General features: G+C 40.4%; 1 protein-coding gene across 1 annotated transcript; it reads left to right on the top strand.

Annotated features, from left to right (window-relative positions):
• The first annotated feature begins 8,146 nt into the window (after nucleotides 1-8,146).
• On the top strand, nucleotides 8,147-23,279 carry LOC120721558 (calretinin-like). Its single transcript, XM_040011960.1, has 11 exons — nucleotides 8,147-8,322; nucleotides 14,562-14,638; nucleotides 16,192-16,281; nucleotides 16,485-16,565; nucleotides 17,605-17,661; nucleotides 18,483-18,560; nucleotides 18,726-18,781; nucleotides 18,873-18,912; nucleotides 20,798-20,851; nucleotides 22,495-22,566; nucleotides 22,702-23,279. The coding sequence occupies exons 1-11, from the start codon at nucleotides 8,229-8,231 to the stop codon at nucleotides 22,816-22,818; spliced, it is 816 nt and encodes a 271-aa protein (XP_039867894.1). The 5' UTR covers nucleotides 8,147-8,228; the 3' UTR covers nucleotides 22,819-23,279.
• The last annotated feature ends 389 nt before the right edge of the window (nucleotides 23,280-23,668 follow it).

The following is a 23,668-nucleotide window of genomic DNA, read 5'->3' as shown; positions in this document are numbered from 1 at the left end:
TATTGCACTGCCTTTTATTCAAATTTTCTGTTACCAGCGAGATTTTTATAGTGGCACCAAGAGGGTGGTAGTTGTTTTGTTTTTTTTATCCCAGCTGGTCCACCACTTTGGTCCAGACTCTCTGGATATCTAAACTACTGCTCAGTGTTCTTTGGATGAAAGAGCCAGACAATCTTTTGTGACTTTTCAGGGCCTGTTTTAATCCCTGAGGCATTAAATACTGTTTTGTCAAAGCAGCTGATGTATCATATTTACACAAAAGGCCTTCTTTGGCACCAGTATGACAGTGGCCATGCTAGTCGACTCATCCCATCTCGAAATATTGGGGCTCTTAGACATCTTTGGAGATTAGGCATAGAAAAAAAAAGGAGACATGTAGTAAGACAGCACTTTTAGTGCTCAAATTGAGGAGAAAACTCTTAAATAAGTACTAATCCATTTACCAATGTCTATGGTTGCTGTATTATTTGGATATAGTTCATTCAGTGTTTTCAAGTCTATTCCTTCTGCTTAATTTCTGTGCCCTGAGGCAACTGTTGTTGTGATTTGACACTATATAAAAAATAAACTGAATTGAATTAATGTCTTGACTCCTCATATCTGACTAATCTCTTACCACTCTTATGCAGACGACACACAGTTCTACCTCTCTCTAAAACCAGGTGCTGATAGTACACTGCAGAAAGTCTCAGAGTGTCTTAGCGACATACATTGCTGTATGTCTCTGAGCCTTCTCAAACTAAATCATGACAAAACCGACATTATAATCTTCGGTAAGCAGGACTCTACAGGGAGTGCAGAATTATTAGGCAAATGAGTGTTTTGTCCACATCATCCTCTTCATGCATGTTGTCTTACTCCAAGCTGTATAGGCTCGAAAGCCTACTACCAATTAAGCATATTAGGTGATGTGCATCTCTGTAATGAGAAGGGGTGTGGTCTAATGACATCAACACCCTATATTAGGCAACGTCCTTTCCTTTGGCAAAATGGGTCAAAAGAAGGACTTGACAGGCTCAGAAAAGTCAAAAATAGTGAGATATTTTGCAGAGGGATGCAGCAGTCTCAAAATTGCAAAGCTTCTGAAGCGTGATCATCGAACAATCAAGCGTTTCATTCAAAATAGTCAACAGGGTCGCAAGAAGCGTGTGGAAAAACCAAGGCGCAAAATAACTGCCCATGAACTGAGAAAAGTCAAGCGTGCAGCTGCCAAGATGCCACTTGCCACCAGTTTGGCCATATTTCAGAGCTGCAACATCACTGGAGTGCCCAAAAGCACAAGGTGTGCAATACTCAGAGACATGGCCAAGGTAAGAAAGGCTGAAAGACGACCACCACTGAACAAGACACACAAGCTGAAACGTCAAGACTGGGCCAAGAAATATCTCAAGACTGGTTTTTCTAAGGTTTTATGGACTGATGAAATGAGAGTGAGTCTTGATGGGCCAGATGGATGGGCCCGTGGCTGGATTGGTAAAGGGCAGAGAGCTCCAGTCCGACTCAGACGCCAGCAAGGTGGAGGTGGAGTACTGGTTTGGGCTGGTATCATCAAAGATGAGCTTGTGGGACCTTTTCGGGTTGAGGATGGAGTCAAGCTCAACTCCCAGTCCTACTGCCAGTTTCTGGAAGACACCTTCTTCAAGCAGTGGTACAGGAAGAAGTCTGCATCCTTCAAGAAAAACATGATTTTCATGCAGGACAATGCTCCATCACACACGTCCAAGTACTCCACAGCGTGGCTGGCAAGAAAGGGTATAAAAGAAGAAAAACTAATGACATGGCCTCCTTGTTCACCTGATCTGAACCCCATTGAGAGCCTGTGGTCCATCATCAAATGTGAGATTTACAAGGAGGGAAAACAGTACACCTCTCTGAACAGTGTCTGGGAGGCTGTGGTTGCTGCTGCACGCAATGTTGATGGTGAACAGATCAAAACACTGACAGAATCCATGGATGGCAGGCTTTTGAGTGTCCTTGCAAAGAAAGGTGGCTATATTGGTCGCTGATTTGTTTTTGTTTTGTTTTTGAATGTCAGAAATGTATATTTGTGAATGTGGAGATGTTATATTGGTTTCACTGGTAAAAATAAATAATTGAAATGGGTATATATTTGTTTTTTGTTAAGTTGCCTAATAATTATGCACAGTAATAGTCACCTGCACACACAGATATCCCCCTAAAATAGCTAAAACTAAAAACAAACTAAAAACTACTTCCAAAAACATTCAGCTTTGATATTAATGAGTTTTTTGGGTTCGTTGAGAACATGGTTGTTGTTCAATAATAAAATTATTCCTCAAAAATACAACTTGCCTAATAATTCTGCACTCCCTGTATTAGTCTCATAAGAAACAATTTGGGCCCATTATCAGCTAATGTACATCCCCATGTAAAAAATCTTGGTTTCATTTTTGATTCCACTCTCAAGCTGGACAAGCAAATAAATTCAGTTGTTCGTGGCAGTTTTTTCCAACTCAGGAGCATTTCTAAAGTCAAAAATATCCTGTCATCTAAAGACCTGGAAACTGTTATCCATGCTTTCATATCGTCACGTCTTGACTATTGTGACTCTCTCTATTTAGGCATTGGTCACTCAAGCCTGTCACGCCTGCAACTTGTTCAAAATGCAGCCGCAAGGCTCCTGATGGGTACTAGAAAGAGAGAGAATATTCCTCCTGTACTCGCATCTCTACATTGGCTACCAGTTAAACATAGAATCAATTTTAAGGTTTTACTATTTGTTTTTAAAGCTCTCCATGGTTTGGCTCCAGGTTACATTTCAGATCTTCTTAGCCTGCACTTACCCACTCGATCTCTGCGCTCCTCCAGTCAGATGGTTTTATCAGTTCCACGCTCCCAGCTCAAATCTAGAGGGGACAGGGCTTTCTCCATCGCCGCCCCGAGACTCTGGAATAGTCTTCCCCCCTTCATAAAATTCTCTTCATCCTTGGAAGTCTTTAAATCGAATCTCAAGACCTACTTATTTTCCAAGGCTTTTGGATCTCTTTGATATCTTTTTTAATTCTGTCTATTTGGTCTTTTATCTTATTGGATGGTGTTGTATGTGTATATATGTTATGTTCACATATGTGTGCTTGTGTGTGAATGTGTACAGTTTTGTATATGTATGTGCATATTTGCATGTACATTATATGCTATATACTCTTACATGTCTTACAATTCTTTTTTTAAAATGTTTTATTTCTATTTTAATTCTTTTATTATATTATCCCTCTGTTCAGCACTTTGGCCGACACTTGATGTCTTTTAAATGTGCTATATAAATAAAGATGACTTGACTTGACTAAAGGGTTTGTATACCTGTCTGTACTAGTTCTGTATTTTATGCCTTGTATTGGTGTCTCTTACTACATGTAATTCATCTCAGCTATCCCCTGTTTCTTGTTCCCAATTAGTCCACTGCATATAAATAGTCATATCAAATTGTTTTTGTGTATATAAATAGGCTTGTCAGGTTTTTTCTCTTTATATCAATAGTCCTGTCAGGACTATTGAGGTGGCTGTAGCTCAGGAGGTAGAGCAGGTTGGTGGGTTCGATCCCTGGCTCCTCCAGCCTGCATGTGTGAATGTTGTTAGAAAAGCACTCAGTTTAGAGTCAGTGCTTGGGAGAATGGGTGTGAATGTGGCATGTTGGATACAGCGCTTTGAGTACTCCAGGAGAGTAGAAAAGCGCTATATAAGAATCAGTCTGTCACGGTTCTGGGTCCGTTGGACCCAGTATTTTGAGTTTATTATGTTTTGGTTTAATTTTGCATCATGGATTGTTTTCTTGTTCTCTTGTTGTGGTTGTGATGATTATTATTAGAGTTTCATGTTTCTGTTATCCATGTTTTAGGAATTGTGGTTTCATGTATAGTTCAGTTCCATGTGTCATTTTCTGTCTCTCTGTGTTGAGTCCGTGTCTCTGAGTTGTGATTCATGTTTCCTGTTTTATTGTGAAAGTCTTTGTCTTATGTTAGTGTGTGCAGCTTTGTTCCCCCTGTCTCGTTAGCCCTGATCTCTGCAGCTGTGTCTCCCTCCTGTTGCCGATTCCCCCGTTACTACCCTGTGTATATAAGCCCTGTGTTTTTCCATGCTCAGTGTCGCGTCGTACCGTCAGCTTATGCATGTGTGTTTTTGTTCTCCGTATTCAGTGGTCACTTCATGTTTTGTTTTCGTACCAGCAATAAAGCTGAGGTTTCTGAGTTTCAAGTTAGTGTCTGAGTCCTGCGTTTGGATCCTCCTCTCCGCCTGCCCACACACAGAGCCCTGACACAGTCCATTTACCATAATTTCACTGTGTATAAATGTTCCATACAGATATTTTTGTGCATATATATATATATATACATATATCCCTGTCAGATAGCTTCTGTGTATAAATATCCCAGTCAGATTTTTTTTCTGTGTATGGTTAATTAGCTTCCTGGGTTTCTCTGAGATTCCAGGTCATCTCTTGATTCTCTTTTTTTTTTTAAATTTTATTTAGTTTTTGGACTTTGATAACGGCACATAAAAACCTTGGTTTTGATTTACATTGTTAGGCTTTGCATTTTGCATTTGAGTTCACCTCAGCACAGTCCACTTTAACACTCATCCTGTCCATGGTCAGATTGGACTGTGGACCACAGTTAAATGCCTTCCATGTAGGAGAAAAATAATTTCTTAGGAACTTAAGATGAAAAAATTATTACATTTTAACACTCAGAGGTTGCTGTAGAAGTAGGTGTATGAGAAGGTGATATGCTATTTGCTATTTGTTCTTTATATCACTTGACTTGATTTCAATAATTTAATCTATTTTTTTCATGGTGGGTTTTTTTCTTCTTCTTTCATTTATTTTCCCATCCTGGATTGCTGTTGCTCACATCCACCTGTAAACTTTATCAGAGTTCAACTGATCTAAGCTAAAAGAAATGCTAGTGAGTATTGTAGAAGGATAAATGTTCAAGGCTCAGTTATTTATGAATCAGCTTCCTCAGTACGCACACCTCATGCACCCTGACCTCTCTTTTATGTGTGAACCTAAATTTATTCTGTTGTAATTAATGTGCCATATGGGTCACATTATTCGTTTGTGTGCTGTTTGTTTATCCAATATCAAACAGAGATGCACAGAAATTCAAGCATTACATGTTGGCATGCAATAGCTGAAGCATTTTGGATTTCAGAGCATGCACATTAGTGAGGGGCTCATTAGGCAGGTATTATCCAGCCCACAACCCTGCCCGCACCCCGCCTCTCCCTTCAAGTCAGCTGGGATAGGCTCCAGCTCCTAGCAACCCTAAGTTAGAGTTTTACAAAAAAGGATGGGTGACTGGATAATTTGTCTATAAGCACACTGGACTCTGCTTCATCAGTGTTTCTTGCTGGCTGCAGTAACTCATGCTAATCAGCACTAGTGTGGATAAGCAGCGATGAGCCAGAGGCTACATTTAGACAAGGAGAGCATTCGTACAGCTGCATCATGTTATTTGGACGACGCCAATGTTTAATATAATATGCTGCAGCTGCCGTATCTTTCGCTCTCCGCTGTCTTATCGCATAAACCCCACACAGCTTACCCCCAAATTAAATGAACAAATAAAAGAAAAACCTTTGCTGTACTTACTGAAAGAGTTGCATTTTGTGTTGGATCACGCTCACACTTTTGATTCCCTCCTTCTTTTGGATTAATGTCAGCCTTCTTAACAAAATGAATGGAGGCTCATCCTTAGAGGCTATTTTACAACATCACAGAAAAACTTTGTTTGTTAGAAACACATGAAAGCACAAGGCCTCTTTCACCCAAGCCAGAATGGGTAAGATTTATAATCTGAATCTGAATCTTTGGATGCACTTTCTTTCCTTGGGGAAAAAAAGAGAGGTGAACAACTGAGAAAAACAGTTTCACCGATCAGAGCAGCACAGATGCAGGGAGAGCAATAAAGGTAATAATTATCCTCTACAAATACCATCAACCGACAGCGTCAACCTGCAGTCACCAAACAATCTCATCTTATTAAAATTCAGTGGCTATTCATTCATATACATTCATGTGGGGGAAAAAAAGTTTTTACATAATCCTGTTAAAGTCCACCCTTAATGATTCCACAGGAAGCAAGAGGGCAGTAGCAGCCAGGTGCTGCAAACAAATGCACTTGATCATCAGCAAGTGTGATCACCTCTATAAAAGCACAAGCCTGATTGAAATGCTGTGGTGGGACTTCATGAGAGCTGTGATTAAACAAATAAATGAAAAGCTCAAAGAAATGAAGTAACATTTCAAAGAAAGGCTATATGAAATTCCTTTAATATGATGTTAGAGACTAATAATGTCTTACAGAAAATTATTACTTAACGTTTTTGCTGCTAAAGGTGACTCAACAAATTATTGAATCATGTGGTTTCCTTAGTATTTCACAGGACTCCCTGCAGTCCTGTGAAATACTACACTAAATTAAAGTTTTCTTCACATGACTGTATATTGAAGCTACATTTTGACTTCATGCTGGGTTATAAATTCGTTAAATAATCAGTTGTCTTTATGTGTAAACTTGTGCAGGGTTTGTGCTCTTGATCCTGAATAATTCTACATAAAACCAAAGATGCCTCTTTGTTGTTGCCTTTCACAAAATGTAATCAAAGTGAACTGAAAAGCCTCTTAAACACCTGGCTGTCTGCACCATCCCCTCATCCTGATTTCATTTTCCATTTTAGATATCAACACTGAGCCACTTTAGCTAATCTAAATTTCATATGATATGTTTAATACACCGCTAAACAGATTGCATCATTATCCATAATCTGCAAACCACGAAAAGTATGAGTGGCATGCAACGCAAACACTAACGGGGCAACCGTCCTGATTTAAATTCATGATGCACGTGCACATCTTCACATGCCTTTTTTGTGTTTGGATAAGTCAGATCAAAGTCTGTTTAAAAGGTGATCAGTGGTCCATTAACAACCTCATCACTTATCCATCTTCACTATTCAGGGAATCGCTTTACTTCTGGTACTTTCATCAGAAAGTGCTCTGAGCTCTGCAAACAAATCCTATAAATTCTCTGATCATTATTCATACACTTCAGGCTTTAAGAGGGGAGTTCCTAAAAATACCCCCACTTTTTTCTGTCTTTCACACATACACAGTATTTACATATGCATTTTATCCTACACACACACACACACACACACACACACACACACACACACACACACAGAGAGAGAGAGACTTATAAGCTGCCCTCTCCTGCTCTCTCTCCTTCTTTTTTCTTCCATTTCTCTGCAGCACACAGCTCTGCAGTGAGGAGATAAAGTGTCTCCTTCTTCTTCTTCTTCTTCTGCATCCTCATCGTCTGAGTCCCATCCCCCAGCACACCAACTATCCTTCTTTGGGGTCCAAACCAGAGAGGGATAAGAACCACAGAATGAGGGGAAGGTGAGGAAAAGGGGGACAACAGTGCACTGCAGAATGAACAAACGAATTTAGGTGATTTAGTGGCCCTTCAAGAACAGCTACTGCTGCTGCTTGGATTGAAGCCAAGTACGTGTTTGATTGGCTGGGGAGACTGAGTTCCCCTCTCACCTGCACAGGTCGGGAAGATTGATGCTAAAGGGTGTGGGAGGTTGAGAGGGGAGGAGGTGATGGAAGGAAAGACAGATGGGTCATCTCAAAAGAAAAAGCAGTGGAGTAGGGATTTGTGAGAAAGGATGGCCCTCAGCCTTTCATTTTTATGAGTTCTTCCTCCTCCTCAGGTGTGGTTGGACATTAATTTAACACTTTATCTGATCATTCACATTTCAGGGAGATGCAGGACTGGCAGAGACAGGCATGACATAGATGTGAGTAGACCCACTGGAGCCAGCAGGGCGCCCTGCTTTAGAATAAATTGTTTGATGTAATTTTCCCCTTGCGGGAGCAGCAGGATTGAATGATGTATAATGATCCTTCTATGAAACCAGCAGCCTGGACGGCAGTTAATGGTGACTCATATACAAAGCCCAGAGGACCCCCCCCCCCCTCCACACACACACACACACTCTCCTCTTGTAATTGGTCTTCTGCTGTTGCTCTCTTCGCGGTCGAGACGCCCCCGTGTGGCGCACAGCAGAAGCGCGGGCATCGCGGGTGGTTTAAAAGCCCCGGCTGAGGAGGCGCATCCCACAGACCCGAGGAACTCTACACCAGGAAAAGTTTACCTCCAACTACTGTGGACGACTTAAAGCTGGGAGAAACAGCAAAGATGGCAACTCAACCGCAGCAGCCGCCCCAACTGCACCTGGCTGAGCTGACCGCAGCGCAGTTCATCGACATCTGGAAGCATTTTGACGTAGACGGTCAGTGCGCTCAAGTGTCCGCCTGTCTAATGACTGTGGAACTAGCCATCGGATCAATTTGTGTTTATTACTAAACAGTAATTATGTAAAAGATGGGGTTGAAATTAGTGCATTTAAGAGAATTTTGTGTCCAGCTAGAGTTGAAAACCTTTTGTGCGTTAAAAAATAATAATTCAGCGACTGTAAAATGTAGTAAAAATCTGCAGAATCAGTGCAGTAATGTCACAAACTGCAGTAAGAAAATTGAACTAATAGGTTACTATATATAGGATACATTTGTGATATGAGTAAACAGTTTTCCTATTTTACTTAGTAAAATCCATCAGATTAAATCACTGTTGGTCATTTGCGTTGTGACTTTATTTACTATAGAAATGTGTCAGGGGGTCTGCAGTGGATTGTAAAGTTGTGTTACGAAGAGGATGCTGACAAAGAGGGCGAAGGGAAAAAACAGATCAGAAACAGTGAGACGAAGGGCTGAAAGATAGAAAAGAGAGAGTGAAGGGGAGATAGGGGAGAGAGCGATGTGGATGCAGAGGGGGGAGGGGGAAAGGGGTAGCAGGGTGGGGGATGGAGGGAGGGTGAAAAGGTAAGAGATGAGAGGATGCAAGAGTGAAGGAGTGTGTTTTTTTCTCTCTGGATTTTGTTGGGTGGAGCTTACAGTGAAGTGGAGAGTGGATGGTGTGTGTGTGTGTGTGTGTGTACTTGTTATGAGGATCAGTTTGAGTTTTAGACCACTGGATTGAGGACATGTTGGATGATCCTGTCTATCACAGCCCTCCACTTGCTTTTAGGGTTAAGGATATAAACAGGTTCAGGTTAGGGTCGATGTTAAAAGATGGCCATGTAAATGTGCCAGAATGCATGCTCACTGGCAAACAGACACTTATATAAGGGCCTTCATTAATGCAAGTGTTAATTTAATTTAATAAGATGTAGGTATTTTTACTCTGGTCTGTATTTATCCATGTATATTGTTTTAGTGTGAGCTGTTGCATTGGAGAACAAGTGGAACTTTCTGTGTGGCATTTAAAGCACCAAAACAAGCAAACAAGCAAATAAAAACCTACCTTGAACTGTTGAGAGAGGTTTCAGGCCTATTTTCTACTAAGCAACCCAATCACTCTCCAGGAGAAAGTGACCATCTTCCCATGCCTCCATGACGGGCTCATGTGTGAGCTGCAATGTTAGCTACAGTCATGTAAAAAACTAGTTACACCCTACCTGCTTTCATAGGAATATGAATATGCAGCTAGGTGCTGCTGATCAGGTGACCTTGATTAAATGCTTATATGAGGACGTCTGCTAGTCTGAAACATTCACGTGTGTTAACACAATACCGCAATGTTCACGGGGGTAGACAAGGCTAGATGTCCAATGCTCAGAGAAACTGCAAAAAGCCCAGACTTTAGTGGCCCCAGTTAGCATGTTAAAAGTTAAACTAAAAAGCCAAACAAGTATGACTTTTTCAAATGGGTTGGCTGGACAAACTCTCTTCTCTCTAAAAAGAACGTTGCAGCACAGCTTAGATCTGCAAAGTTGCATGTGAACAACCCACACAACTTCTGGAACAATGTCAATTGAAGCGGAAATGTTTGGCCATAATGCACAGCACTGTGTTTGGAGAAAACCAAACACAGCACATCAGCAAGAACACCTCAGACCAGCTGAAGCCACTGAGGTGTTCGTTGGCGGGGGTGACGCGATGCCACTGATATGAATGAGCTTGTTAAACTTGTTACAGTCCAATAACTCCAGCCGTACTTATCTTGTTCATTTTGAATCTTTATTCCACTTCCCTCTGTTGTATTTGATGTCAACAGTTCTCTTTATCCAACACCATATCATGACAGCACAGCAGTCACAAACTGTTTGCTCCTTCCGAACAACAACACACCTGCCGCTAATTACGTGTGTCTACCTTAAATACATTCCCATAGACACACCATGTCGTAAAACACAAAAGGTGACCTCTAGCGGCATACATAAGGTACCAACATAAAAAATGGCTCCTACATCAGCCGTTAAGCATCATGGTGGAGGGGTGGTGATTTGGACTTGTTTTTGCAGCCACAAGATCTGAGCACCTTAAAGTCGTTGAGTTAACCATGAACTGCTCTGTATACCAAAGTATTCTAGAATCAAATGTGAGGCCATCTGTCCAGCAGCTAGAGCTTGGCCAAAATTGGGTCTTGCAACAGAACTATGATCCCAAGCACAGCAACAAATCTGCAAGAGAATGGCTGCAAAAGTAAAGAATCAGCGTGCAGCGATGGTCCAGTCAAAGTCAAGACTTCAACCTGATTGACGTCCCCTGGAGGTACCTTAGAAGAACTGCAACTGCTCACAACCGTCAATGCAGTGAAGCAACATTGTAAAGTGGGCCACAATGATAAACCCATGCAGAAAACAATTACTTGAATGTATTTCTGTGACAGATGTTTCTACAGGAACAGTCCTGATCTTTAGAGGACTGCAGCTATACGCTTTCTTTGTTTTGTTTTGGGGATGTGGATAGTAGAAAGAAAATTCTCAGTGCAAGCACAATAGATTTTTTTGAGTATCTGGGTCATGATTTCAAGAAAAAGACCAGATTTTGAAATGCATTTTCAAACTTTGAAAATTACAAGGCAGGAGAAGGCAGACATCTCTACAGCCGGCATCTCCGAAACTGGACAGTTTGCACTAAAATGAATATGAATATAGCATAACTTGCATCACAGAGGAAAGCAATGATCAGTGTAATTAATTTTGAGGTAGACTTCATTATAAAATATCTTTAAAGTAACATTAAGTGCTCAAGGTGGAATGAAATTTTCAGTTTTTTATTTTAATTTCTAAGATTTGAAATGAAAACAAATCTTATTTTATTCTATAAATGGATCAAAACTACAAAAGCTGTTATATCAGTTTCAAGGAATAAAAGTAAATAAAATTCCCAAGTTTAGTCTAAGTTTAGGTGATGCATATTTACAATTAGTGATATTATATCTGATATACAAATAGATATTTGTTTAACTGTGGGGCAGCTGAACTGCAGAAGAGTGCTTTCATTGCCCCACTTTGTTTCATGATGAGCCGATCCAGCTATACATATTTTCATTTTGCAACTTCAGTTTAAAAGATTACCCTCTGAAGCCATTGAGAAAAAGTCATGACCTTTAGTTGTCCGATAAATTTGCAGTTTGTTTTCATCGAACAGCACAGCCTGACAGTACTTCAGTGGCCCACAGAGCTTTCACAATAAGCCTCACTGTAAATCCTGCTCCCTTTCAACACTTTAGCTCATTTTAACCCCAATTTGTTCCCAATCTAAGTTATTTTCGTGGCTTAACTGTGCCTGTAGAAGGAGAGGGTTAGGAGCAGCTCAGTAAAGGTGAGGAGTAATTAATTCCCCACTCCAAGATGGACTAAATTGCAAAAGTGAGAGAAATGAGTTAATCACAACCTCGACAGTCTGTTTTGGGTGATATGTAGGCAGTGCGCTTTTGTTGACTAAAAGGGCATCAACAAATTCCTTTCTGTAGTGCAGCAAGGATTGTATTTACCAGACGGATGCAGTCACAGTGACACTAACCACCGGTTTGTAGATTCCTGTTTGGAGACCTCAAGTTAACCAGTTAGATTTTCTGAAAGCATATGTCATAGGTGAAAAGTGATAAACTGAGGACATTGCACTGGATGCTCAGTCATGAGGTAGTCACATCCTAAAGTATATCCTGCTGTATTATAAATTCTACTCTAAATGGGACCATATTAATGCAAAATGAACATTGCTTTGCATTAAAGAAGATTTTAAACTCATGATTGGTACCACAAACTCACGGGGAAAATGTTTATTAAGTTCATAAATCACTGTCAAGTATGATTATTTTCTTATAGATTTTTATTAAATTGAACTCATTTTTTTAAACCAGAGGAGCTGCCCCCTGTTGGTCATTAAAAAAACAACAGCCGGGTTTCACTTTTCAGACCCGGTGACTTTATCCATCTTTGATATAAAGTGTATCTGACAGAAGACTTTGCTTTGCAGTGAATTAAACACAAAGAATGAATCAAATATTCCTCTTTGTCATACAAACAAAAACAACTCATACAGCTGATACTGCAGCATGTGGAGCCTCATGTAGGTTTGTGTTCACACCTAGGGGTGAAACACTCAGGGAAATCTGTTTCCCACATGACCCTCTTTTGTCATTTTTAGTCATCGTGCATCAGCTGAATTGTTTTCGAGGTGTCACTGAGCAATCAGCAGTTGAGCTGTGTTTTTGTTTGGGGAGAGAAAGGACTGCATCTGCTCAGTGTGCAGTGGTGCGCTCCATGTGACAGCTGAGATTCGGACTGCAACATAAACTCTGGCAGCGGGCGCCGATGAGCTGAGAGGTGTTGCTTATGTAGGCGCGGGGCGCGGACATATGATAGAAATATCACCACAGATTATGCGCTCTTTTCCAACCTCCTTAGCATCCACCCATTCGCTTTCTTTGCTGGGAGGCTATCACATCTGGCAAAAGGTTAAAGGCAGTGGACACCCTGGCTTGAGCACCACTCCACCACAAGGCCAGCACAGAGAGAAAAACTGCCACGATCAATTTAAATTAACCAGTTCTGAAGATAGTGGGAAGAAACAAGCACCCACTCATGCACATAGAGAACACACAACATCCACATACAAACGCTCAAATCCACTCTTTTCACTATGAGACAACTCTGTACCATATCATTTAATAAAATGTATTAAAATAAGGATTCCTCCTTATTTTAATACATTTTATTTTAATACCAAAGATATTTTTTGTTTTTTGGACATTTTATCTTTGCTTGTTCGTTCACTCGTTCAGTTATTTATCTATGCAAGTAATAGTGTGATGCAAAAATTAATGGTCAGACTGTTGACCCTTTCTCCTGACATCTTGATGACCAGATGATTTTTATAGCTTAAATTCTGCAATTTAAAAGCTCTCTATCATTAATTTGCACTTTGATAGAGATTATGGTCGTCCAGCCATTTTACCATTTAAATCCCAGCCTCTTAGAAACAGTAAAAAATAAAGGGAATCTCAACTGAACATCACTATCTGCTGAACCGAGGCTGTGTAGTTTTTGCATGTTGTATCTTTTGGGGTTTTTTGCACCCAAAGCTTTGTAATCTTTCTCTGAAAAACTGACATGTTTATGTCGAAACATCGGCTCACCCATAGCCCAGATGGAGACATGGAGCACCTATCAGATAAAGTGTCCAAATAATGCTGGGCACCGAGATGAGAGGAAGGGAGGAAAGGACGAAGGGAGGGAGAAAACGATCAAAAAGGAAGGGAGATGAGAGGATAAGAGATTAAGACAGGAGCAGAGTGCATCTCTGCATTTTACTCTGTTTTATTTGAAATAACCTTTACATCGATGTCTATTTTTGCAACATAAAAAGCAACCCCTCCCCCTTTGGTATAGTACACAGATGGGACTCATTCTTATGATTAAAAAGAGACTGGGGAGTGTAATTTATGTTACCCTGTTAGTGGAACTTGCAGGCAAACCAGTGAAGTAAATTATTGTGTTAAATTATCTCGGGTCATGTGATCGTCATAAGAAGCACAAACCCAGACAGAGGGACAGGATGCCCCAATAAGCATCAATCTGACCGAACACTTTCACCCTCTTAGGCAAGAAAACAAAGCGCTCATTATGCTGCTTACACTCTGGCAGCGCTTGACTGTTCTTTTATTTATTTCAGCATGACACTGAATCGCCACACAGCTGAATGTCAGCTTAGCATGACCTTGTTTGTGTGTAACATACCTCTCCAGTTCATCAGAGTGAGTTTTACTTCTGTAGAGATGATATAGCAGCTGGTCATCTTATTTCCCAGTGTGGCCGTCCTCCAGGATTCACTCATATCTTGTCCAGTGGTCATCCAGAGTTTTATTCAGATTTTTGTGCTGATTTGATGGATGGACCAGCCAAATATATTTAGAGAGTGATTTTGGTGAAGCTGTGGGCATGTACAGGCTCCATATACACTCCTGTAAACTGCTTACTGGGGTAAGAGGACTTGAGACCGAACTAGAGCTCAATGTTTGGCGGCTGTTGCCAAATTTAAAGAACCCCTGGTGACCTTTAATCACTCATCCACATCTGAGTCTTTAATTAAACTTTTGAGCAGTCAACAAAACTTGAGGCGACTTAAAAGCCTCATAACATCATTTGTGCCAAACTAATTTTGTTCCTCTGATGCGCCGCAGGAAATGGTTACATCGAAGGGAAGGAGTTAGAAGACTTCTTCAGCGAGCTGGAGAATGCAAGACGAGGAGCAGGGATGGTGAGTGTGTTTACTCTTTGTACATCCATCAGTTTATTTTCTTCCACTTGTCCAATTCAGGGTTGTGGGGGTGTTGAAAAATTTGTCCCAGCCGTCACAGGGCAAGAGGCAAAGTACACCTTGGAAAGGTCGCCAGTCGATCATCAAGAGACAGACAACCATTTACGCTCCTATACACACCTACAGTCAATATAGAATCACCAATTAACCTAAGGTGCATGTCTTTGGAGAGAAATGGAGGCAAACTCCACATAGAAGGAGCCTGAATTTGAACCCAGGAAACCAGAAGCTTCTTGTTGTGAGGCAACAGCGCTGACCACTGCACAACCGTTTTGCCCTAATCAGTTAATATAAATGGACAACTTGCCTATCGCTCAGCTTCAAGTGAAGTGAAGTCAAAATTTATCCCTGTATCATATCAGTTGATCAAAGTGCTGTACAGGCTGTTATATTATATATAACAGTCACTAAATTAAAAATAAATATGAACTATAAAATAAAATATACAATAAAAAACATAAACCTTGATTGTAAAATATAAATCTTGGTTAAAAAAAAAGAAAAATCCTCAAATAAAAAAATATTAGAAGTAAATTGCACAATAAAAAAATATCACAAGGTGCTTTATATTGCAAGCTAAAAACACTACAATAATACAGAGAAAACCCCTGTAATCAGATGAGCTCCTGTAGCCTTTATATGTGCAAAATCTGCGTCACTTTATCACGAGAACGTGCATGTATTAATTTGGTGATACAGAAAATGTATAAATGTTGTTATGCTTGATTCTAATGTGCTACAAAGTGTATTTTACTCTGTTAGAATTTGAGCTATTCGAACACAAAATACACAACAAGAATACCCGTTCAGTCACTAAAATTACTTTCACATTGATACTAAAAACGAAACAAACTAAAGTGATTCTCACATTTCCTTCAGTACAAGACTGAGGTATGGTAACATTTTAAAGTTGAAATGTATCCAGTTTAAGGTTTCAGAGCTCTAATGTGCTGCTGCCACCTCAGAAATAAACACCACCATTAAGAGTGCATTCAATTATAATTGAATTAAAATCTTTGTTTTAGCACTTTATGCAATAAATCCCAAGATAAATGATTCTCTCCAGCATTTATCTAATGGCTTATTTATAAAAATGTTGCATTATATTTTTTTACCACCATTTTATTCATCATTATCATCATCATCTGATAATGTCTCAGATTGGAGTGGGTGGCACTCATAGGGATCATTTTGTGCAGATCGAGAGTCATATGGCCACTTTTTATGCTTCTTCTACCCCTCTGCAAAAGCAGAGCTTGTAAACCTAAAAGTATTCCACTGAAAGCCCCAAAATCATGTATTTATTTTTAGCCCATGATGTGCGGGGCTTAGACTAAAGAGGTTGAGAGCTGGAGGAAGAGCGCTGTCTATTTTCAGATTGTGATGTTTTGTTCTGTTTTCAAGAGTTATGCCCATTACTAAACCTTACTCTATAAGAGTAACCTTTCATATATTTCATATATCTTGATAAGTGTAATTCGATGTGTTTGCAGGATCCCTCACATGCCACATTCAAAGAAAAGATGAAAGAGTTCATGGCCAGCTTTGACAAGAATTCTGATGGGAGAATTGAGATGTCAGAGGTGAGAACAATTTATTTTCTTAGAAACTTTTTATCCAGCCTCATTCATCCTCTTCTGTTCCCCGTTTGTCTTCACTGTGAACGGCAATTGTTTATATGAAGCCTACATTTCAAATGCTTCACACTCTGTAACTACAAACCAATAACATAAAATATGTGACGTTGGTTAATAATCTTCCCATTTCTTCATGTATCACTCTGCAGTTGGCTCAGATTCTGCCCACAGAAGAAAACTTCCTGATCTGTTTCAGAGAGTTTGTTGGATCCAGTTCTGAATTCATGGCAGTAAGTTGGCATATATACACATCTGTGTCCCGGGCTTTAACTGTTGATATGCAGCGAGCACTCTTACATAACCCTACAAATTTGGTCAGCCAAGCTCATATTCTTATCCAAAGCCATTCAGCTGAATGTAAAGAATTAGCCTCCTTCCTTCTGTGCTTCTTTTGAAGTCCCATATTTTGGAGGGAAAGTTGCTCAGTGACTAATAAATCTTAGTGAGCTGTGAAATTTGCTCACAATTGCCTCAAGTCCGTGTGCCATTACAGCCCGTCCTGTGGGACGCCCGTTCAGCTGACTCACATTTCCTTTAATTTTCCTCCCAAGTTAGGACACCTGTTTCATACAGAGACAATCCACTAAAGGTGTGAATTGTTAATTAGAACCCTGGATACTCATAAAATATTCGATATTGTCCTAAAAGCTGCTGTGTTTGAGATCTAGGTCACACTCACGCCTAGCAGCAGAATGACATCACTGATGTGCATAAATTCTCTTTGGCCATTTTGATGAATAGTTGAAATAACTTAAAATTAGAAGCAATTAGTGAATAGAGTAAATAGTTATCTGATGACTCTGAGCCTGAAAAGCATCTTTATATCACCTATAATGGATTAATTACATTGAAGGAGTTTTTCCAGAGATATTTTAACACCTTGTGCTTAATAAAGCAGAGATTTCCTGTTTGAGAGAAAACATCTGGTGAGCTTAAATTGTAAATAAACTGTACAAACACACACTTGATGTGCGCTACTTTAGAAGGTTTTTAGTGGTGTGATGTTCAGGCTGTTCTGTGTGTTAAAGCTATTCTCAGATAGCCATACATTATGAATGGAGCACAGCTTTGTGCAGGGGAAACGCAGAGAGCGCTGGAGGACTTTTAGGTATCCATCTTTGATGAGGTCTTTGACAGAGTCAACATTTACACAGTGTTTGTTTTTACTTGAGTTTTTATGAGTGTGTAAGGATTTAGTTTTATTATTTTACTGTCAAAGTGGTTAAAGATGATATGGTGTTTTCTGAAAACATTATTCTTGTCCGACAGGCCTGGCGGAAGTATGACACTGACCGCAGTGGATACATTGAATCGAATGAGCTGAAGGTAAATCACAAATAAAGCAAAAATAAATGTAGTATCATTATGCAGATGGACAGTTTTGTTGGTTTTGTTCATGCATTTTAGAAATCTTCTCTGCAAACCACTTTCTTCAGACTCTAGGTAAATGTGACCCAGTGTGTGACCCTATGTAGTCTTCTTCATGGACTATCCATGTATGTAATCCTAAACAGAATGAGCGGCTCCATCTCTGCGTGCAGACACGCTTTGATGCATCCACATAAAAGCATTAATTCAAACTTTAGGTCTTTTCCTCCTGATTCAGGCCTACACAACACTTCTAATTATAAATGAAACAGCAAAAGATGACTTCAGTAGTCTCTATGTGTGCTACTATACAGCAGATTGCTGCATGGGGCAGTGATCTGTGCAGTAAATTCAAATTGATCACTATGGCTGCAGTATTGCCCCTACATGTGATAATAACGAATCAATATCACACGTAGGGGCAATTTACATAGACACGCCAGTATTTAAGACATATTTAGAAAATGCTTTGACTAGTTATACATGTCATTTTCCTTTCACAACCAAAAGGCAGCAGTAAGTAGATAATATGTGGAGTGTGACTGGCTGTGCAGCGAATACACTAAACTAATCTGTCCTTGGTTGAGATGATTCATTTCTGTGTGTTACGCTGTTGGAAGAATCGGTGCTACTGATTGAACTACTCTGAAACTGCACATGGACATGACACGCTCCATTAAAAATTCTGTCATGTGAAAAACAAAACCTCAACTTGAAAACAAATACTCAGCTTGCTCATCTAATCAGTGGCTGAGGTGGTTATTTTGTTTTCACTTCAGGGTTTCCTGTCAGACCTGCTGAAGAAGGCGAACAGAAACTATGAAGACAAGAAGCTTAATGAATACACGCAGACGATTGTGAGTGCCACGAGGCAAAGATTGCAAACATTGCAGCCCATTAGCACAGAATAACCCTGTATTGCTGTGGGCTAAACACTTAACTGCCACATTTAAGCTCCCTTGAGTAGTTAATATGTGATACATTACTTCAATAAATTCCCTGTTAATTTTCTTTCTGTGTAGCTAAATATGTTTGATCTTAATGGCGATGGGAAGCTGGGCCTCTCTGAGATGGCCAGGTGAGTGTCGTCTTTGTGTTATTTGTATGTTAGGAACATTTTTAAAACTTTTCTTTAAGGACACCGTTCACATGTCTGTGTTTCACCACAGGCTCTTGCCAGTCCAGGAAAATTTCCTGCTGAAGTTCCAGGTAAGATTATGCTTATAAGCGACAAAAGCCTGTTCCTTCAGATCCCGTCAGTTCCTGTTGATGTGAAAAAGTCAGAAACTGAAGAGCTCTCCAGAGATTCAGAACAAAATTATATATGATAGCTAAATATATGATAGTCTAACTTCCCCTCCTGCAGCCAGATGGGCTCCATGTTTCTTGGAGTATTGAGATGGGATTTCTAGGATCAACATCTTTCTCTGTGAATGCCTGATTGAGCTGGGATTTTGTAAACCACTGAGGCAGTCCAGCCAGGCAGATAAGACCTGTCTGGCAGGACAACAACGTTGGTCAGGTACAGTCACATAAGAAAGAAAGGTTTCACAGGAAGAGGCTTAGAAGCTAGGTGCTGCTAATCAAATCTGCTTGATTAATTGATCATCGGGAAGTGTCAGCAACGCTATACAAAAAAAACCAGAGGTTTTGGCAGTTCACTGGTCTGTAGCACATCTGTAGCACTCAGATGTGTGTTAATACATCTCCACAAACTCACATAAAAACCCAAGACCCACATCACAGACTCTACAGACTTCAGTTAGCACGCTAAGTGTTAAAGTTTGTGACAGTAAAATGAGAAAAAAGAACAAGTGTGGCCTGTTTGGCAGGGTTTCCAGCAAAAAGCTTCTCTCTCTAAAAAAAAAAGAAAAAAATGGCAGCACATTTTATGTCTTCAACGTTACATCTGAACGAACCACTAGACTTCCAGAACAATGTCTTTTGGACACTTGCATGTCAGCACAAACACCTCATACCACCTGTCAGTGCAGTGGTGGTTAAGGATTGATGATTTTGGTTTGTTTTGCTGCCACAGGACCTAGGCACCTTGGAGTCAATGAGTAGACTATGAACGCATCTATATACCAAAGTGATCTAGAGTCGGATGTGAAGCCATCTGTCTGACAGCTAAAGCTTGGCCCAAAGTGAGTTATGCAAGAGGACAATGATCCCAAACACAGCAGCAAATCTACAACAGAAGGGCTGAAAAAGGAAAAAAATCAACGTGTTACAGTGACCCAGTTAAAGCCGAGACTCTGACCTGCTTGAAAAGCTGAAGAAGTCTGTTACGTAGCACTTATCAGCAGGTGTCTGTGTGAACCTTTAACTCCTTGTCACTCCTGGGAACATTCACCACTGTTCCAGGTTTTCTCCATTTGTTGATAATGGCCCTCATTGTGGTTCAGTAGAGTCTCAAAGCCTTAGAAATGGCTTTATAACCCTTTCCAGGCTTTGTTTCTCAGCTCTTCATGGGCTCTTCTAGCCTGCTTCAGGGTCTATTTAAGTCACGTCTTGAGTATACAGGTCTGGCTCAGGTGTGGTGAGTGAAACTGAACCCAGCTTTCCAAAAAAAATGTGGTTAATCACAGTTAACTCATTATTTAACAAACGGGGGAACACTTTCTCACACAGCGGATTGGATAGATTTTTCCCTTTAGTATTTACTCAGGTTATTTTTGTCTAGTGTTTAGTTTTTTGATGATCTGGATCATGTAAGTGTGACAAATATGCAAAAAAAATAAGACATCAGGAAGAGGTGAAATACTTGTAAACAGCACTGTAGAAGATTATTATTAAAAAAAAGAAACATGACCTCTGTGTGTATAGGTTTCACCTCCCATTCCACATATACATCCCATATGTACCATGTCATGATATGTACAGCTGACTTGTGAGGGCAGATCTGCAATTTCTTTCGGACAGAGGATTAGTCTGTCTGCTGAGGATTAATTGAACTCTAGTCCCAGTTATCATAATCTACATGGATTACGGTAATATCGGTTCTGGATCTGGTGGGGCTTTTACCGCTCTCTAGAAATACCCATCAGTTTCTAACAAATTTCACTCCTCTCTGTTTTTCTCTTACACACAGGGTATCAGACTCACGGTTAAGGAGTTTGACTCCATCTTCACTTTCTACGATCAGGTGAAAACAGCATCTTCTTCTGTCATAGTTTATATTCCCTTCCTGTGTATTATCCATGGTGTGTGGTACCTAAGCAGATGTGTGCAGCTGTGCTAGCAGCTTTGTAAAGCTGTACTGGAGCTAGTTGCTCAGATCAGAATGCTAACACCCTTACGGATAACTCTGAATATCTTACATTGTCAAGTGCTTGATGATTTTGTTTTGCTCTCTACTATAAATGTCACCCTCATGGGGATTGGTGGAAAACTGAGGATCAAATAATTCTGGATCATCATCACGGCCAAATGTCTTGGCAGTCTATATAATGTCATGGATTTGGGGATAGAAACACTAGTCAAAGATCCACATGTCACTGCAGGGATTAATAAAATCATTTTGATTTGATTATCATACAAAGTATCTGTGAAATACTTTCTAAACAAACACACTGGGTCAGACATGGGACACGCTGGGGAGATTATGCCTCTCAGCTGGCTCAGGAGCGTATCTGTGTTGCCCTGGAAGAGCTGGAGGCTGTGACCAGCGATAAAAGGGTCTGGGCATCCCTGCTTAGGCTGCTGCTCCTGTGACCCGGGCCCAGATCAGTAGTAGAAAGTGGATAGTTTTAGTTCTGCTATCATCTTGGGAATTTCAGTCTTTTGTTCTGCTTTAGTACAGAATGAATTACTTAAAAAACTAATTAATAGTGTAATGTAAAAAGCATCTGTCCTAATTAACAAAGAGGTGAGGTCTTAGTGTCTCAGTCTTAGCCTCAAAGAATCGCTGTGAGTGTTGATGAAGGGTGTACTGGCAGGTGTAGATGGATGGAGACGGCTGCAACTCCTTGGCAATACTGGTAAGTCTGGATAACAGGTAAGCACAGCAGAGCCAGGACCCAGGAAAAAGAGGAAGACATGGAGTCAAAGTGCCTCATACCAATGAGGCACTTTGACTCCATGTCTTCCTCTTTTTCCTCATACAAATGAGGGAGACGAACAATTTGACGGAGTTCTGCTGTCCTTCTAGCCACTAAGTATTCAGGATAATGTGATTGAACACAGGTGTAGATGGCTCCCAGTGGAGGCCATGCCTAAAGGCAGACTGAGGAAAACGTCAGCTTACTTCACCACCTGCACAGAAAAAGAAAAGAAAAGAAAATTTAATACATTGGATGTCCTAATTATGTTTTTGTGAAAAATCTTGCAAAAGTAATTGAAGTGTACTATTTTTTGTGTTGTTTAAAGGTTTCATGAGAATATCAGGCAGTTTGGCACATTTAGTGCAGTATTTTGGGGAAGATTACAGCAGGCTGTGGCTTACATGGTCAATGTTTGGATGTACATCAAGGGCAGCAGACATCAGTTTATATTTAAGGTCATGATTAGATTCACTCACTGAATTCAAATTTTTGCTTTACAGCGTCAAATTGTGGAAAATCAGCCGAATAGCTCATGAAACATCTGCGTATATCTTGTTTAATTCAGTGGGATTATTCACAGCGTGCACACTAAGAAACTCACAAAACAAGTTGTTATGTGACTTATTTCTAAGCAGTTTTTCCCCCTATGCTGCACTTCTACACCTGATCCTCTTCGATCCCTGCTTTTAGGAGAATTTTTCCTTGTCTGTATAATTCAGACCTCCTCTCTTGTCTCATCCACCAGGATGGTAACGGATGTATTGATGAGCAGGAGCTCGATGCTCTGCTGAAGGACCTCTGTGACAAGAACAAAATGGTAATGAATAGTCAGCCTATTGATTAATCAGTTCAGGTTACTTGTCTACTTCCTAAATATAGAGCAGAGATGAGATTGCTGTAGTGTAGAGTATGCTTATCCGCTGACTCGGTGTGCCCGTGTCATTTATGGCAGGACGTGGACTCAACCGGACTGGAGGATTACAAGAAGAGCATCATGGCTCTATCAGATGGAGGGAAACTGTACCGCACTGAGATGGAGATCGTCCTCTGCCGGGACTCCATGCTGTGACTCCTCTGCCTGGGACTCCTCCCCCCACTGCCTCCTCCTTCCTACCTCCTGATGTAACCTGCTGCATGTATGACCCCCAGCCTCGCTACACCACTTAGAGTGAAGACAAAAACGCTCCTGAAAGCACAGTGTACTGCAGCCCTGCTGTTTAGTCTTTGTACCATCAGAGTTTCTTCTTCTTCTTTTTTAAACATGCAGTTCAATAGTGAGACAGCTAGCAACGACTAAAGGAATATATTGAGTATTTATTCATTTGATGTCCCGTTTTTGATATGCGTTTCTATTTTTAAATTAATTTCTGTCGACATATGTTCCCCTCCTGTTGAATTCAAGTTGAATGCTTCTGTTGAATTTGTTTATTTATTTCAAACTCATTCACCATTTATTATTATGAGCTTGTTTTATTTGATGAGGCTTGTACTGTTTACTAAAGATATTACCGAAAGAATGAATAAATATAACATGACAGCTCTTGTCCCAGTTATTCACTTGCATCAAAAGAAGTGCCACCAGTGCATAAATACTGTTTTGTTACACATCAGCTATCAGGGGGATTGTTTCCACTGTGCCACAGCTGCCGCAGTAAGACGTTGATATAGTCTGTTCTCACTCCTAGAGTCTCGTGGCGAGTACAACTGCAGGACAGATGCCCAGAGCAAGAGTGTTTTCTCCAGAGCACTCCACCTTCACTTTCTAATCTCCTGGTACCAGAAAGTGTGATGTAAAAAGAGCTTGTGCTACTCCATTTTTTATAGAGGAGAGCCTCAGAGGCACTAGTCTTTGAGATGAAGTCAGCAGAGGAAGACGAGCCAGAATACGAACAACAAAACAGCAGTAGGATGATTGCCTC

The sequence above is a fragment of the Simochromis diagramma genome, unplaced genomic scaffold, assembly GCF_900408965.1.
Source record: "Simochromis diagramma unplaced genomic scaffold, fSimDia1.1 OVJJ01000603.1, whole genome shotgun sequence".
In the NCBI taxonomy this organism is placed as follows: domain Eukaryota; kingdom Metazoa; phylum Chordata; class Actinopteri; order Cichliformes; family Cichlidae; genus Simochromis; species Simochromis diagramma.
Note: the sequence above shows the minus strand (reverse complement) of the source record. Positions and strands in the feature narration are given on the sequence as shown.